Source organism: Saccopteryx leptura, chromosome 4 (assembly GCF_036850995.1).
Source record: "Saccopteryx leptura isolate mSacLep1 chromosome 4, mSacLep1_pri_phased_curated, whole genome shotgun sequence".
NCBI lineage: Eukaryota > Metazoa > Chordata > Mammalia > Chiroptera > Emballonuridae > Saccopteryx > Saccopteryx leptura.
Window position 1 is genome coordinate 35425440 of NC_089506.1, and position 17214 is coordinate 35442653.

At 42.0% G+C, this 17214-nt stretch overlaps 1 protein-coding gene across 2 annotated transcripts; it reads right to left on the reverse strand.

The window, feature by feature from the left end:
• Window positions 1-736: 736 nt before the first annotated feature.
• CHAMP1 (chromosome alignment maintaining phosphoprotein 1) lies at window positions 737-15173 on the reverse strand. Of its 2 annotated transcripts, XM_066380481.1 has the most exons (3): window positions 15022-15173; window positions 7913-7969; window positions 737-4238 (listed from the first exon to the last, which is right to left on the reverse strand). In XM_066380481.1, exon 3 carries the CDS (start codon window positions 4188-4190, stop codon window positions 1725-1727), a length of 2466 nt encoding a protein of 821 aa, XP_066236578.1. In that variant the 5' UTR covers window positions 4191-4238; window positions 7913-7969; window positions 15022-15173; the 3' UTR covers window positions 737-1724. The 2 variants fall into 2 exon arrangements, with proteins under 2 accessions (XP_066236578.1, XP_066236577.1); XM_066380480.1 differs by lacking the exon at window positions 7913-7969.
• Window positions 15174-17214: the final 2041 nt, after the last annotated feature.

Below are 17214 nucleotides of genomic sequence, written 5' to 3' on the forward strand. Positions count from 1 at the left end.
AATGTGCAAGGAAAATAATCTATTGCATAGAATACAACAGATTAGACTATAGGCTTCAAGAGTTTCTGGGTATCGCAGACCCATCTTCCATTCATAATTTTAATAAAGTACCGAGAAAAATATTGTATATCCAAGGTATCTCTGTCCTACTCGTTGGCATCATGCCTAGAAGGGGAACTCCAGAACTGGAAGCTTGTTCTTGAGGTGCCCAGTGTAAACTGACAACTGCTCAGTGCTCTCCCTGCCTGACTTGGCTCACCAAAATCAAGAATCTGAAGCTTGTAAACCCTTCCCAGTATTATCTAAACACTCTCTTCCCAACTGGCGTATTAATTTGGATGCAATTAAAAAGAAAAAAAAATGGCACTCTTAGTTCAGAAATGTTCAAGAACAGCTAATTAAGGCCAGCATCTCAATTCTGGTATAATTCTGATTATACCAGAATCCTAATAGCACTAAATGTTTCACATTGTTTAAATGAAGCAGCGAAGATTGATAACCATTAGAATTAAAAAAGTTTACAAAGCTGATGTGCACTGGTAAGATTTTACGCAAGGAGTATCTATTGTTAGTATAGTGATTCCCTAACTTACCTGACCGACTACAGAACTGAAAAAACAGTACTGAGAAAATGCTGCTCCAGACATGAAAGAACTAGTATGCTGAAAACAAGTGGAAATAGGAAAGAAGAACAAACTGGATATCATACAACAGAAAAGAATACACATGATGTTGGTGACATGAAAGCCTTTTTAATTTGCCTGATACACATTTGACAAAATATTTTAGAATAAAATAATCCATGAACAGGCTCAAGTATTTACAGACACAATTAAAAAAAAAAATTGACACATTCTCAAACAAATGTCTATTTATAAATTTTTCTATGGTGACTCTGGAAGACTTTCAGTTCCTACTCATTACCCTTATCTGAAGCCCCAACAGGTGGCCAGAGGCCTAGGAGTAGGAGGTACGTTTCTAACACATTTGGCAATGAAGGATCATCTATTGGTGTAAGCTCACAGGGAAGTGAAGGGCCAGATCTTGTGACAGGACACAGAATGGAAGACTCCAAAGCAAACAACTAAGGACAAGACCTAAAATCACACTCATCTTTCTGTTCCCTATAGGAAATGGCTGCAAACAATTTTTATACTTACTCAATTTTCCCCTTTTAGCAGAGAGTCAGCAACCCTGAGACTCCAATTTTCCATACCACCAAAGTAATAAAACATCTAGAAACTGTTCAAGATTTATAAAAATGGTCAAATAGAAACTTCAAAATAACTTTTATGATCTGAAAATAGTTTTAAGGAAAAACAGAATTTCTCAAAATTTTCATGCCTAATTCTTAAACATTCCAACTGATAATTTTCATTGTCTGAAATTACTTTCACAAAAAAGATAACACTTTAACTAGATTTTAAATTGAGTACAACTTGTTCTTGTTAAATGAACACCTACATATTCATATTATTCAAATATAGTTAAAAGACTAGATATTTTATCCACCTGGAATATACAGTCTGCACTGACTTACAAGATAGCAACATAAACAGAGAACATGAAAAAATCAGTAACTGCCTATTCTGTGTACACTAGTGAGACAAACACAGAACACCATACACAGCAACATCTACTGACCCAACTAGGCTATTTAACTATATTGTCAACAAATAGTTTCAACAAACAACTTCGTAGACCATATCCACAGTTTTTAAAAATCAAATCTGCTGCTCCTCCAGTGGTGATTCAAGAGCTTCCATTAGCTTTTTGTTTGCTTCTTCATTATGCCGGCTTTGACAATGAGTTAAATGTTTCTTAAAGCCTCTTGGGAAATTAGATTCAAAATTACAACGCGGACATTTTAGTAAACTTTGCCCATGGGCTGCTACATGATTTTTAAGGAGAGATTCCAAAAGAAAAGCCTTTCCACAAATCGTGCATTTGTAAGGACTATGAACATTATGCTTATTAACCAAATGATGCAAAACAGCACCTTTCTTCATAGCACGACAGCAACAAATTTTGCAATAATACTTTCCTTTTCCACGCTTCATATATTTTGCAATCTCTTCTTCAGAGATAAAAGCCTCTTTTTCTTCAGTAAATTGTAGTACATTTTTGGACTGCTCTGGACTAGTCATGTCCATTTTGTTCTCTTTACTAAAATCAATCGATTCCACATCAACCTGCTCTTGATCACTGCTTGATTCTTGGCCCTTACTATCCACTGCTTCTAAATCTGTTTTTGTATACTCACTGCTACTAAGCTCAGCATCAGAGTTCTCTTGGTTGTCCTTTTTGAGCTTCTTTGAGGCAGAAAATAAAGTGTCTTCTAATAGTTTCTTAGGTGTAGTTAGCAGTTCTTCCTGAACCAAAATATCACACTTTTGATCATCTATGGCATCTGTCTGCAGTTCATCACCCAGTTCAACTGCCTTTTGAGATTCTGAGAATAGGGCAGATTTGGAAAGTTCAGGGAAAAGGGCATGTTTACGGGGCTCTGGAAAAAGGGCACGTTTTCGTGGTTCAGGAGAAGCAGGGGGGGCTGTTTTGGTAGGCTCAGAAAACAGGGCAGGCTTTCTAGGCTCAGTATCAATAGAGAGAACAGGCTTCCAGATGTCAGATGCCGCTTTAGGGGATTCAGATGGCCCAGAAGGTTTCCGGGTCTCAGGGAAGACAGGTTTCTGAGGTTCAATAAAAAAGGAAGACTTCCAGAGATCAGGGGAACCACCACGAGAACTTTTAGGGAACTCTGGAAAATCAAGTGAAGCAGGAGGAGTTTTCCGCTGATCAGGAGAAAGCTTCCAAAGCTCTGGAGACCCTGACGGTTTTCTGAGCTCTGGAGATCCCGCTGGACTACGAATGTCTGGGGACAATGGTGGGCCTGGCTTGCGAAGCTCAGGAGACAAGGGAGGTCCTGTCTTACGGAGCTCTGGAGACAATGGAGGAACTGCCTTCCAATGTTCAGGTGACAAGGTGGGAGCTGTCTTTCGAAGTTCTGGTGGGCCAGCCTTCCACGGCTCAGGAGAAGCAGGGGGAGTTTTCCAGGAACCGGGTGACACTGATGACGACTTCCAGGATGCAGGGGACACAGATGGAGTTGGTTTCCAAGGTCCAGGTGATATAGAAGGAATTGGTTTCCAAGGTCCTGGAGACACTGATGAAGCAGGTTTTGCTGGCTTCCAGGATCCTGATGCTGAAGGACTAGATTTCCAAGACCTGGGTGACCCAGGTGGTCCTGGCTTCCAAGAACCTGGTGACACAGATGGGGCTGGTCTCCTAGGCTCTGGAGAGACAGCAGGAAATGGCTTCCAAGGTTCAGGAGACTCTGACGGGGATGGCTTCCTCGGCTCAGGGGAGACTGTCCGGGCTGGCTTCCGAGACTCTGGAGATGCAGTTGGGGACGGCCCCCAAGGTTCAGGAGAAGCAGCTAGAACTGGTGACTCTGGAGAAGAGGCTGAAGGTGGCCCCAATGTTTCTGAGAAATGGGAGTGTTTCTGAGGCTTGGGGTTAATAAGACTAGCCTTTACTGGCTCAGGAGAAACAGGAGCAAGTTTCTGTGGTTCTGGAGAAGGAACTGGGGCTGGCTTCTGAGGTTCAGAAACAACAGGGGCTGGTTTTAGAGGCTCAGGAGAAGAAACAGGAGTAGTTTTTGGTGGCTCAGGAGAAGGAACAGGTGTCTGTGGCTCAGGAGAAACAACAGGGCCAGGCTTCTGAGGCTCCTGGGAAACAAGAGGAGGTTTGGGGGATTCTGGAGACAAAACTGGGACAAGTTTCTGTGTTTCTATGGAAAGGACAGGTAGAGGTTTCTGGAGTTCTGCTGAATTAGAGGGCATTTTCTGGTGTTCAGGAAGAGGAGGACTTTTCACAGAATCTGCTTCTTTGTTCAACTGGTTTTTTGGTTTCTCATTCCATTTCTCTGGAGCTGCATGTTTGGATGTGATATGATAGTATACATTAGAGTACATCTTGCTGGTGAAGAAGCATTTATGACAATGAAATAGCTTTGCACTTTTCTGGTAAAATATCATTTTACCTAACCCACCAGCATCCATTTCATCACAAAATTCTGGATGGATGGTGCCCATGTGGATTTGCACGTTTTCATAATCTGTGCCTCTGAAATTGCAGTGGTCACACTCCAAGCGTAGTGATGGTTTACGAAGTTCCTGAAATACTTCCATTTTTCTTTCTGTTACAACAGTTATATTCCTTAAAAACTTTCAACAGTGCTGCAATAAAGTAGAAATAAATTATTTTCAGGGAACATAGTTTTGAATGAAATGCTATTATCCCATTCTAAAACTGCATAATTTTAAGCCTAGGATGACACATGCATTTATTCAGTAATATCTCTATAAAAGATTTTGTAGAGAAAGAAATGAAACTAATTTTTACCTCAGTCCCAGGAATTCTGCTACGTTTACATACATTATCTCATTGTATTCTCCTAACAATAACTTGAGTATTATTGTTTTCATTTACAGATGAAAGAACAGGTTCAGAGAAGTGACTTAATCAAGGTTATGAAACTAACAGTGACCTGAGCCTGAAGCTAGAATTATCTATTGTATGTGTGTTCCCCCTTGACTCTAAAACCTCGAATATAAGTAAGCTGTCAGAGTACAAAGCTAAATAAATATCAAAATAGCTAAGCTATTTCAGGCTAAGCAAGAAGCTTTAAACCCATTTCAGAACTTAAGTCTAACCATGAAGATTTGTTTTGTTGCTGTTTCTGTCAGGAGACGCAAGCAGAGGTTTGAATGACATGCCACCCAAGGCTTAAAATTACTACTTGAGCAGAGATGTTGCCCTTGCTAAGCAAAGGACAATTTAGACAGAGGACAGTCTTGAGGCTTGAAGCAGGAACTTGCTTGCCAGAAAATATGTCTTTTTAAAATCTTCAAGTGAGTCGTCTTAGGTGATAAAAGTAACAAAAGTTCAGTTAAAAGCATACTCATTAACGCAATACAAGATGCTCATACAGTATCACTGCCTAGGGGTAGCCTCTGTACTTCCATGTCAGTGAAGAAATGTCCTACGTACACACAATGCATAAACACATTCTACACAAATGGGATATTAAACATGTTGTGCGATCTGCTTTCATTAAAGGAAGAGAAGGTATCTCTCTGGCTCCAAGTGAAATAACAAGGCCAGGCTTCCAAGGCTCCACAAAAATGAGAGGTTCTGTGATTCTAGAAATAAACTGGGCCAAGTTTCTAAGTTTCTATGGAAAGGGCAAGTATAGGTTTCAGGTGCTCTGATGAATTAAAGGGCATTTTCTAGGACATTTTTACAAATAGAATAAGCACTGAATTTCTTTGTACATATCTTTGAATGCCAAGGTATTTCTGAAGGAAGAATGCCTAGAAATGGATTACCTGGTTCAAAATCTATTTGCAATTAAAATGGACACATTTTACCAAACTCCTTTTAAGAAGTTACAGCACTACTGCATACCAACCGTGTATATATGAGAAACAATTCCCCCAATTCCTCATCAACACTGAGTATCATTATATTTCTAATCTTGCTATTTCTTAGGTGAAAACTATACCGCACTCTTGTTTTAATATGCTTTTCTTGAATGACACTGAACATTCTTCCTTGTTTATTAGCCATGTAATTTATTTTTCTAGGACATGCTTTGTCATTTTTAAATTATTTGTAAACTGTCCTTGTATATAAAAAAATTCAACTCCCTTACAGAAAATATTTTCAGTCTATCATTTGTTTCTTGACTTTATTATGGCATTTACCACACACAACTGGTTTACACAAATATTCAAAACTTTAGTGTTTTCCTTACATCTGTGTTTTAAAATGTTTACCCACATCATTATTTTTTAATTATTTTTATTTTATAATTTATTCATGTTTGAAGAGAGAGAGAGAGAGAGAGAAGGGGGGAGGAGCAGGAAGCATCAACTCCCATATGTGCCTTGACTGGGCAAGCCAAGGGTTTTGACCCGGCGACCTCAGCGTTCCAGGTCGACACTTTATCCACTGCGCCATCAGAGGTCAGGCCACATCATTATTTTTTAACCACTCAAGATTTTTCCTATGATTTTGATAATTTAATTCTTTTTTACATTTATATCTTTAATAAGGTGAACTAGGGACCCAGCTTATTTTTTCACCCCAATGGAGAGTTATGTCAACAATATTGATTATGTAACCCTTCTCCTAACTTATATATAATTTTCCATTAGCATTTACTACATTTCATGTATATGATTCTATTCTGTTCTCCATCAGTTCTACCTGGTATGCTGTTCTCAGCACAAGAATCCAATAACTGCTAAAACAGATTCTGTAATATACACAGTGAGTATTCACCAGTGGCTTATAAAATCTCTTCTCATTTAACTAGGCCCCATCATTTACCAAAAGTACAAGCATGACTAAGAGTATGCAATGTGCTCTGTGCTAATGGTTAACAACAAGGTCAAAATATACTTTTTCCATGTTACTGCTCTTCAATAAAAAACAATACAGCCTGACCAGGTGGTGGCGCAGTGGATACAGCGTCGGACTGGGATGCCAAGGACCCAGGTTTGAGACCCCAAGGTCACTAGCTTGAGTGTGGGCTCATCTGGTTTGAGCAAAAGATCACCAGCTTGGACCCAAGGTTGCTGGCTCGAGCAAGGGGTTACTCGGTCTGCTGAAGGCCCGCAGTCAAGGCACATATGAGAGAGCCATCAATGAACAACTAAGGTGTCGCAAGGTGCAACGAAAAACTAATGATTGATGCTTCTCATTTCTCCATTCCTGTCTGTCTATCCCTGTCTATCCCTCTCTCTGTCTCTGTAAAAAAACAAAAAAAATACAGATTAAAAATACTTACTGATAATCACAAGAGTTCTCTATTAATTTAAAGCAGATTAATTTAAAATTTTAGCATCATTTCTAATTCTGATAACTTGCTTTTAAAATGTTACTACTGAAAATACCATTTTCTATCACCTGTATCAGTGGTATATCATTTGCATTTTTTGAGAGGGCAGCTAAAGTTGGGTGATAACTAAGGAAACAAACTAGTGCTTCAGAAAGTATTAGCAATTATCCTTTTTTTTTCTTTGACAGAAAGTGGGGGGACAGACAGAAAGGGAGAAAGATGAGAAGCATCAATTCTTAGTTGTAGCACCTTAGTTGTTCATTGATTACTTTCTCAAATGTGCCTTGACTGGGAGGTTACAGCACAGCAAGTGACCCCTTGCTCAAGCCAGAGACCTTTGGGCTCAAGCCAGTGACCATAGGTTTATATCCATCTCACGCTCAAGCTAGTGACCTCCAGGTTTCGAACCTGGGTCCTCTGCATCCCAGTCCAACACTATCCACTGCACCACCTCCTGGTCAGGCACAATTGTCCTGTTTTTTAGAAAATTGTTTTTAGGGCTAGAAAGACTACAAAAAAAAAAAAAAGAAAGAAAGAAAAATATTATCACTTAGTACTGAAAAAAAAAAAAACTAAAAAGAATCTTTACCTTAAAAACAAAATTAAGAAAACATGTAAAAATAGGTTATCTCAATAACCCCATATAGTCATAGTAGCAATAATGAACAGTAAAAGGATGTTCATATTATGTGTATTATTACATATATGCTATATTACTATGCTATATATTATATCATATTATAACATGTCATATCATATATATTATGATATACAGGTTAAGAGCTCAGGCTTGCTGGGCTCCACCATTTCATCAAGTCACTAAATATTTCTATGCTTCAGTTTCCCTCACTATAAAATGATGTGACATTTTATAGCATGTTTAGAATAGTATCTCTTACACAGCAAGCACTCAGTGTTAGCTATTATTATAACATCAAAAACTACAAGGTAGTCTGTAAAATATATAATCCTTCAGTTTCTGGTAATTAAATAGTCCCGACTCACCTTGGTGAAATTATGGCTGACCAACATGCAGTGGATCATACAAAAGATACTCAAGTCCTGCTTGTGACAAAGAAAGGCATTACTTTCATGTTTTTGTCCAACTTTCTTAAGCTTAATTAACAAACTGCTAACCATAGAAACCTTACCTAAACTTCTCAAGCAATAACTCATATACATCATGAAAAATATATTTTTGTTTTCTCCTATCAATGTAGCACATCCTTAGCTACATCGCTCTCCTCTATGCATGTGTAGTCCCATTAACAAAGCAATTTTCTTCCTTTCCTACAGGCTGCCTCATCAACTTTACCAATAGTTAACTCATATAATAGAGGTCATTTAAAAGCCCAGGAAGTGTATAATAAATAGGGATCAGATTATGAACTTTACAGGTAAACCATTTTTTATTCTATTCCCAAGAAAATGTCTGAGCACAGTATTTTACAGTCAGGAAGATTTTTTTAAATGCTTCTGGCAAACAACAAATGAAACACAGAATAAAACAAAACCACATCTCAATAACAGACATCTTTAATACAGCAAAACAGTAAAAAGCTGGTCCTCTTTTAGCTGTACACTTTCTCGACTGCTATCCCAGCCTTGGCACCTTTCAGTATGCAAAGCTTTACCACCTTTTCTCCTTATTCCTACTTTCCACTGACTGAATTTCTCCCTTTCTTGCCTCTTTGGAAATTTTATACTAACCCTACATTTTACAGCTGCTCCTGTAATTTAGTCTTTGTTTCATGAACACCACTTAGCCTAATTCCCGCTGCTCTTCAAGCAGCCTCAGCTCCTTGGAGTGAACTGACTACTTTTGTCCTCAGCTGCTGCCTGCCAAATCTGTCCGCTGACCAGCTCTCCCACCGTCAGGAAGGCCACTCAGTAAATGCATCATCCTTCCCAGTTCCCTTTCAGCCTGTACTGAACCCAATGGCTCCTTACTCTTGGATCATTCTCTTTCTCTCCCAGAGAGAGAGAAAAAAATTTTCCTCTATCAAAAATCCTTCTGGCCAATCTCAAAGTGCCTATTACCCACACCTGCCTACTACTGAACCTCAATATCATCCTCTGATAACTGCTTTCTTAAAAAAATGAAATAAAAAGAATTACAGAATTTACCACTCAAATCCCAAATTCTATTATTTATCTGCATATCAGTACATGTTCATAAATCATTTTATATATATAGCTGTGTATGCTTTTAGAGTTCTTCCTTAAGAACTCCAAATTCTTTTCAAAAATATTGTCATCATAAAATATTATCCTAAACATTAGAAAGCAAGAAATGTTTGCTGGTAGAATAACACTTTACAAATCCACAATGAGTACTGTTAGAGTGGGAAAGACCAACATGCTTCTCCCTGTTAGACTTACCAGCTGTCTTACTAGAAGTTTTAAAAGTGGTCTTCAGCCCTGGCCGGCTGGCTCAGTGGTAGAGCGTCGGCCTGGCGTGCGGGAGTCCCGGGTTCAATTCCCGGCCAGGGCACACAGGAGAAGCGCCCATCTGCTTCTCCACCCCTTCCCCTCTCCTTCCTCTCTGTCTCTCTCTTCCCCTCCCGCAGCCGGGGCTCCATTGGAGCAGCGATTGCCCGGGCGCTGAGGATGGCTCTGTGGCCTCTGCCCCAGGCGCTAGAATGGCTCTGACTATGGCAAAGCGACGCCCCAAGATGGGCAGAGCATCGCCCCCTGGTGGGCGTGCCGGGTGGATCCCGGTCAGGCGCATGCGGGAGTCTGCCTCCCCGTTTCCAGCTTCAGAAAAATACAAAAAAAAAAAAAAAAAAAAAGTGGTCTTCGGAGGACAGCAAGTTTACATGGCTTTTTGACTAAACCACAGGAAATAGTCTGGAACACCTAAAGGACCAAGATAAGAAGTTGAACCTTAAAAATAAAAATAAAAAAAAATTAAAGGGCAATTAAAATTCTATCTCTGTGGTATCTTGTGTGCCTTTATTTCTCTCACTACCCTGTCCCACCCCCAACAGTGAGAGGGGTCCAATCCAGTCAGCCTGGACGCTTACTTTAATGACACGATACCAAATACAGTTCTATCCATGACATCATCCCCGTCTAATTCCACTTTAATAATCCACTATGGAACTAATCCCCATGAGTAGAACCAAACCCTTCTCAAACCCACCATCTAACTTCAGCTGATGTGACAAGCACTCAGGAGACTGTTGTCTGACGAGGTGCAGCTGGCATTTTGTCAGTTACCAATCTGCACAGCAGAACAGCAAAAAACAGGCGGTAGAGAAAAGGACAACATAATCAACAGGACCAAGAGGCAAAGAAGAAAGGGACCCCTGGGGAAGGGGAAGATATTGGTGCTTCAGTGACTGCTCAGGCCTTTTCATGAATGAATTTAGAAGGGTCTGAGTAAGTTGTTGACTTGAACAGAATGGGATAAACTGGCTGTGAATAAGCTAGATAGAGCTCACAAAACTCTTCTGATTAAGTTCTAGCACATTTATCTGCCCTTCCCTCCATTCCCTACATCTTGTCAACTGCTTTAATTCTGGTAACTTATCTCCCTGCCACTAGTGTCACTTCCTTCCAATCCACTCATATACCGCTGCCAGTCATCTTCCCAAGAGAAAAACCTCATGTGACTTGCCTGCTCACAATTCCAACACCTATACTACAAAATTTGAACATGGCATATAAAGCTCTTCACAATCTCACTGACTACCCTGCATTCTCAAAGTACTGACCCACCTGTAAGTCCCTGACAATTTAAGCCTCTGGGCATTTGCACAAGGTGTTTCCTCTCCAGGAAATGCCACCAGGCATCAGGCAAGTTCCTCCATCCTTTAGGTGGGATCACTTCTTAAATATTGGCCCATTCTTCACCCTCACCAACTTCCTTGGACCCCTAGAGTACACACATGTCTATTATAGTGGTCATCCTCTGGCACTACAGCCTGATTCCATACCAGGCCGTGGGCTCTTGAAGGGCAGGGTCTACCCATTCACCTCTGTAACCTTTGCACAGTCGACACATGGTACATGCTCAGAAAGTATCTATTCAATCTCACACATTTTTTCCTAAAGATTGAAGACCTGATTTTAGATTCACAGGATATTAAAACTAGAAAAGACCTGAGCTACCATCTAGTCTTAGAGCCACTGGAATTCAGGATGAGAAGGGCTGGGGACCAAAACTACAGTGTGTCCGTGAAGTCATGGTGCACTTTTGACCGGTCACAGGAAAGCAACAAAAGATAACAGAAATGTGAAATCTGCACCAAATAAAAGGAAAACCCTCCCAGTTTCTGTAGGATGATGTGGCAGCATGTGTGCGTGCGCATGCGCAGATGATGATGTAACACCGTGTATACAGCGGAGCAGCCCACGGCCATGCCAGTCGAGATGTGGACGGTACAGAGAAAAGTTCAGTGTGTTCTGTGGCTCGCTAAATTCATATCCATGACCAAAGTGCAATGTGAATATCGGTGCGTTTATAATGAAGCGCCACTACACAGGAATAACATTACTCGGTGGGATGAGCAGTTGAAGGAAACCGGCAGTTTGGTGGAGAAACCCCGTTCTGGTAGGCCATCAGTCAGTGACGAGTCTGTAGAGGCTATACGGGATAGCTACCTAAGGAGCCCTAAAAAATCTGTGCGTGAGCCCACATCGAACTGCACTGAATAAGTATGAAACTGGGAGAGTTTTCCTTTTATTTGGTGCAGATTTCACATTTCTATCGTCTTTTGTTGCTTTCCTGTGACCGGTCAAAAGTGCACCATGACTTTACAGACACACTACTTTAAAACTTCAATTTATAGTTAAGGAAACTCAAAGTCTAGACATTAACTTGTTCCACATAAGGCAAATAATCAGCAATGTGATGGAGGACAAGAATGAAGTTCTGCTACCTATCCAGATTCTTTCTAGTATATATTGACCAACCTAATACAGTGAAATTCATTAAGATCTTGAAAAGCCAATACAGTAGGCCAAAACAAGATGAAATTTATCAAATATTTAGAATCCAAATACCAATCACAGAATATAGCACTATATATAGAGAACTGCATTTCATATTTTGCACTGGGCAGGAAGGACACCTGAAGAGAGTCCCTAGCATTAGGGAACTTGCAAAAGAAAGCAACCAGGATAGCACACAGTCTTTGAAAACATGTCCTTCGTGAGTATGGGCACATAACTTCAAAAGGGGAATTACGTATGGATATGTAAGTTGTCCTAAAAGCAACAAAAGGAAGCCGGCTGGAAAACAGATGTCATATAAAGTTGTATGAACTGCTTAATCACAGCCCAGGATAAGTTACTTTGTCAGGTAGGAGCCCTCCGTAACTGGAAGCAAATGATCAGGACAGGACTGAAAGGATCCTTAGAGGACTTAAGTACAACCTCGTCATTTTACAACTGAGAAAACTGATGCTGAGTGAGAGAAGTGACTTGTGAAAGATCACACAAAGTCAGAAGAAACAAGAGAAGATCCTGGTTTCCTGATTCTGAAACTATGTTGTAACAAAACGCAGCCTTTCCCACAGAGTTGCTGCAGAACCGAGTCTAGAATTCAGCTGCTGGGTATAGACACTGAAATTCCTTTCAGTTTTACAATTCTAGCAATTTTTTCCAATTTATCAGAGCTCTAAAGCCTAACAATGAAAGTAACTCTAAATTCTCCAGTTAATAAAAATTTCTTGTCCTAGTTTTGCCTCTACAGAATACATGTTCTAAATACCTAAGTTCTAGTCATTATTATTTTGCCAGTGCATCATTCTACAGTTTTCAATGACATTCTATGCCATATGATATCACACCTATTTCCCATTCTTACCCAATTTCTTCCTGGTCATTAAAAAAAACATTTTGATGTACAGCTTTTAAATTTTTTTAAAATAGATTTTACAGAGAGGAGGGGGAGGGAGCGAGAAGTTATCAACTCATAGTTGTTTCACTTTCACTGTTCATTGCTTGCTTGTCATACCTGCCTTGACTGGACAAGCTCTGGGTTTCAATTTGGTGACCTCAGTGCTCAGGTTGATGTTCTATCTACTGTGCCACCACAGGCCAGGCATTTGATGTATAGCTTTTAAAATTAACTCAACTTGGTAGAGCATATTTATTTTATTTTTTATTTTATTTTTTGCATTTTTTTGAAGTTGGAAACGGGGAGGCAGTCAGACAGACTCCCGCATGCGCCCGACTGGGATCCACCCGGCACGCCCACCAGGGGGCGATGCTCTGCCCAGCTGGGGCGTTGCCGCAATCAGAGCCATTCTAGTGCCTGAGGCAGAGGCCACAGAGCCACCCTCAGCGCCCGGGGAAATTTTTTGCTCCAATGGAGCCTTGGCTGCGGGAGGGGAAGAGAGAGACAGAGAGGAAGGAGAGGGGGAGGGGTAGAGAAGCAGATGGGCGCTTCTCCTGTGTGCCCTGGCCGGGAATCGAACCCGGGACTCCTGCACGCCAGGCCGACACTCTGCCACTGAGCTAACCGGCCAGGACCAGTAGAGCATCTTTAAAGCTGTGCTTCTCGCATTGCTCTTTACCCCAAATGACTTTTTAGAAATTAGTAAACTTGATTTTTTTGGAGTTTTAGGTTTAAAGAAAAATTAAAATTTTGTTTCCACATAGTACTTCCTTTTACACACCTCCCTGCACAAAATTTCTCCTATTATTGCAATATTACCATCTGGTACTAGTGTGGTACATTTGCTACAAATGACAAATAATGATATTAACTAAAGTCCAGTGTTTGCATGAGAGGTCACTGTACATATTTTAACAGTTCTATGGGTTTCATAAATGTACAGTGTCATGTATCCACCATTACAGGATCATACAGAATACTGTCACTGCCATAACAATTCCCTGTAATCCTAACAACCACTGATCTTTCTGCCTTTTCCTATACATTTAAAAAAATGTGGTAAAAGATAACAAAATTTACCATTCTAAACTTTTTTAAAAGTGCAATTTAGTGGCATAAGTACGTTCACAACATTGTAAAACCACCACCTTTACTCATTTTCTGAATTTTTCTTCACCACATACAGAAACTCTGTATCCATTAAGCAATAACTTCCCAGACCCACCTTACCTCCACCAACCCCTGGTACTCTCTATTCCACTTTCTTTCTCTAGGAGTAGAATCACACAATATTTGTCCCTCTGTGTCTGGCTTATTTCACTTAGCTCAAGTAAACTCTAACATGCAACACAATTTTAGTCCTTTTGAAAGATGAGTAACATTTTGTTTTCCATTCATCTGTGGATAGACATTTGGATTGCTTACTCCTTTTGGATACTTTAAATAAGGCTGCTATGAATACTTACGTACAATATCTATTTGAGTCTCTGCTTTCCATTTTTTGAAGTTTATGCCTTGAGGTGAAATTGCCACATCATACAATATAATAACTCTGGTTAAATTTTGGAGGAACCACTACTAAACCGTTTACCACAGCTCCTGGCTATACCACCTGACATCCCTGCCAGCAATGCACAAATACTCCGATTTCTTCAAATCCTCGCCATCACTTGTGATTTTTCTTAATAGCCATCTCAATGGGTCTGATACAGTAGTTCATTCTGGTTTTCATTTTCATAACTTTGATGGCTAATGCGCATTCTTTGGTGTGCTCACCGGCCATTTGTAGATTTTCTCTGGAGAAATAACTACTTACAAACTACTCCTTTGACCATTTTTTAACTGGATTGCTTTTTGTTGTTGAATAAGACTTCTTTACATTTTCTGGACACTAATCCCTTATCTGATAAATAATTACATCTCTCCCATTCTGTGGGTTGCCTAGCTGATTTTAAAACAATGACAATAGCCCTCGCAGTCTAGGAGCAAAGAAAATTGCATCTAGGACTGAAACGAAAAGAACGCATTCCTCAACAGCCTGACCTGACTTCCCAGTAGTTCTGAATAAAACGTTTCCTGCCTCCCCACCCCCAAGTCCCGTCCAGTGCCCCCGCCCGCGTCCTCTGGAAAGAGGGTCCTTCCGCCAGCAGGGCAGGAGCGGAGCGGTGCAGGCCCCTCCTCGGTGGACGCCCTAGGCTTCCTCGGGACGCGGGCCCCGAGGTTTGCAGGCCCCGATGACGCCCCCCATGCCCGCCTCGCTTCTCACCGCTAAACCACGGCTGCGTCCAAGAGGGTGAACGTCGACCGGAGGCCAGCTCGCGGTCTCCGGCTGCTCTGCAAGGGCCTGCAGAGCTACGGCCTCCCGAATGGCGGCGAGGCGCAGGCGCAAGATGCAGACGCGCGAGCGTGCGTGCGCGCGCGCGCCCACGGCACAGACGGACCGGGGCTGACGGGAAGCGAGTTTGGCGACACGCGCGCTCCGCACGGGCCAATCAAATCGCGCACCGCGGGGCGCGTCTTTGCCGAGAGTGCGTTGGCGCGTAAAACGGCTAGCCCAGCCCCCGGAAGTGACGCGTCCCTAACCTGGTTCCTATGACTTTCCTCCCTTCGGCCAGGGTTTGGGGAAGGGCCTCTGTGTCCTTCACACACGTTGAGTCCGCGGTTACACCCTGCCAGTTCGAGGAGTGGAGCTCTAGCGTTGGGGTGCCCAGCCGAGAAGCTGCGCCGTTTCAGATTCGCTGGCTCGAAGGCCGGGGTAGAGCCTGTTAGGGTAAAACAAGCTGATTCTACCTCGGTGTTCCCGCTCCTCTGATCAGAGCAGGTTCCTCTGTGTGAGCATTGCGTCCACGTGCACTTGCGTGAGCAAACACATCTGCGCCAGATTCACTTGTGTGAGCAAACCCATCACCAGGTTCACCTGTGCCAGCCAGCAAACGCATCCCGCAAGGTTCACTTGTGTAAGCAAAAGGCATCCATCCACTGGACCTTAGTTACTGGCACCTCCAGTATGTTGTGTTGTTTCTTCTCGTCACCCTTTCACACCGAATTTAAGATTCTGCAGTCTTTAATTTCTGGACATATTCTGATTTCTAATGTTTGTATAGTAATTGGGGTGCATTTTAGGAAATTGTCTGTAAGGTCAGTGGGCAATGGGGGAAGGTCACGTGAGGAACCAGACCAGGGAACTTTAGCTAGAACCGTGCTTTAGCCACACCCATGCACGCCAAAAGAAACTTCCCAGGAGTCCTTTGGAAAAAAGCAACCGTCTGTCAGCCAATGAAATTTTGCCATATCTTATTAGCTCAACTGTCCTAACGACCCTTTAAATTTCTTCCACAAGGTTTGGAGGTTTTCTTCATGCACCTTCTCTGGCCTCTGTCCCCAGGACCAGAGAACCTTGTCGGGCGGAATGCGCTGTACTAAATAAAGCTTTTGCTATTCCACACTTTGTGGCTGTGCCCTTCCTTCTTCCTTGGTGGGGAGAAACACCTTACATTTGGTGCCAAAACCCAGGAGGAGTTGAAGCCCGCTCCTCTCCCCTTCCAAGAAAGAACCAGGATTTCTGACTTTCCACCCACTTCTGCACATGGTGCAGTAAGTCCCCTGCCTCCAGCCTCCCCTCAATTCTTTCCACCAATTCTCATCTCTGATCACTCCGAGAACTGGGGGCGGCCGTGGGGGCACAGGAATCTAAACCTGACTCAAAAACACTCCTGAAGTGCCTTATCCGAAATCTCTCCCTCCCTAAATGTGAAATTGTTCTTTTTCTCCACTGTGGCCAGGCCACAGAACCCACTGGATAATTGAAACAGGTGGGCCTCCTGAAGGGACTTTCAATTTTAACATCCTCACCAATTTATCGCCAAAAGAAGTGGGAACTGTTGCATCCACCGGGTACAAGAACAAACCAAACGTTGGAGACTTTTAGGAGTTTAGATGTTACTTTATTGGCCAGTTTAACCTGTGCGGGGGCAAACTCCCAAGATGTCTGGAGACACCGTGCTCGCAAGGAGCTGCAAACAGAAGCCACGCCTGGCACTTACAGCCAGGTCCTTATATATCCTAAGTGAGCAAGCATAGTGCAGAAGCAGATGTGGCAGTTTAGCTATTGGCTAGGGAGGTCGCACACAGCATAGCAACAGGGGCTGGCATAGCAACAGGGGCCGGTTTTAGCTTAGTGGCGAATTTCAAACATAAACTTCTGATAAGGGTCTCTGACCTTCTTTGTTCTCAGCCTCACAGGGGCCATATCAGCACTCCCTGTTCCTTCAGTAGTTACACTCTTGGCAGCGCTAGCATATCAGTACTCCCTGAATCTAACAGGAACTGGTTGGAGATCCCTTACATTCAGGGCTTCTAGTATTTGTGCTCCCATCCTAATCTCTGTGTTGCCTATTCTACGTACGGTGCAGGCCCTTTATGGCCAGAGAAACCTCACCTAAACTCTCCACTTCTGATC

Bases quoted from the DNA above. Each gene is read 5' to 3' on its own strand.
- CHAMP1 (XM_066380480.1), bottom strand. From the start codon at position 4,190: ATGGAAGTATTTCAGGAACTTCGTAAACCATCACTACGCTTGGAGTGT.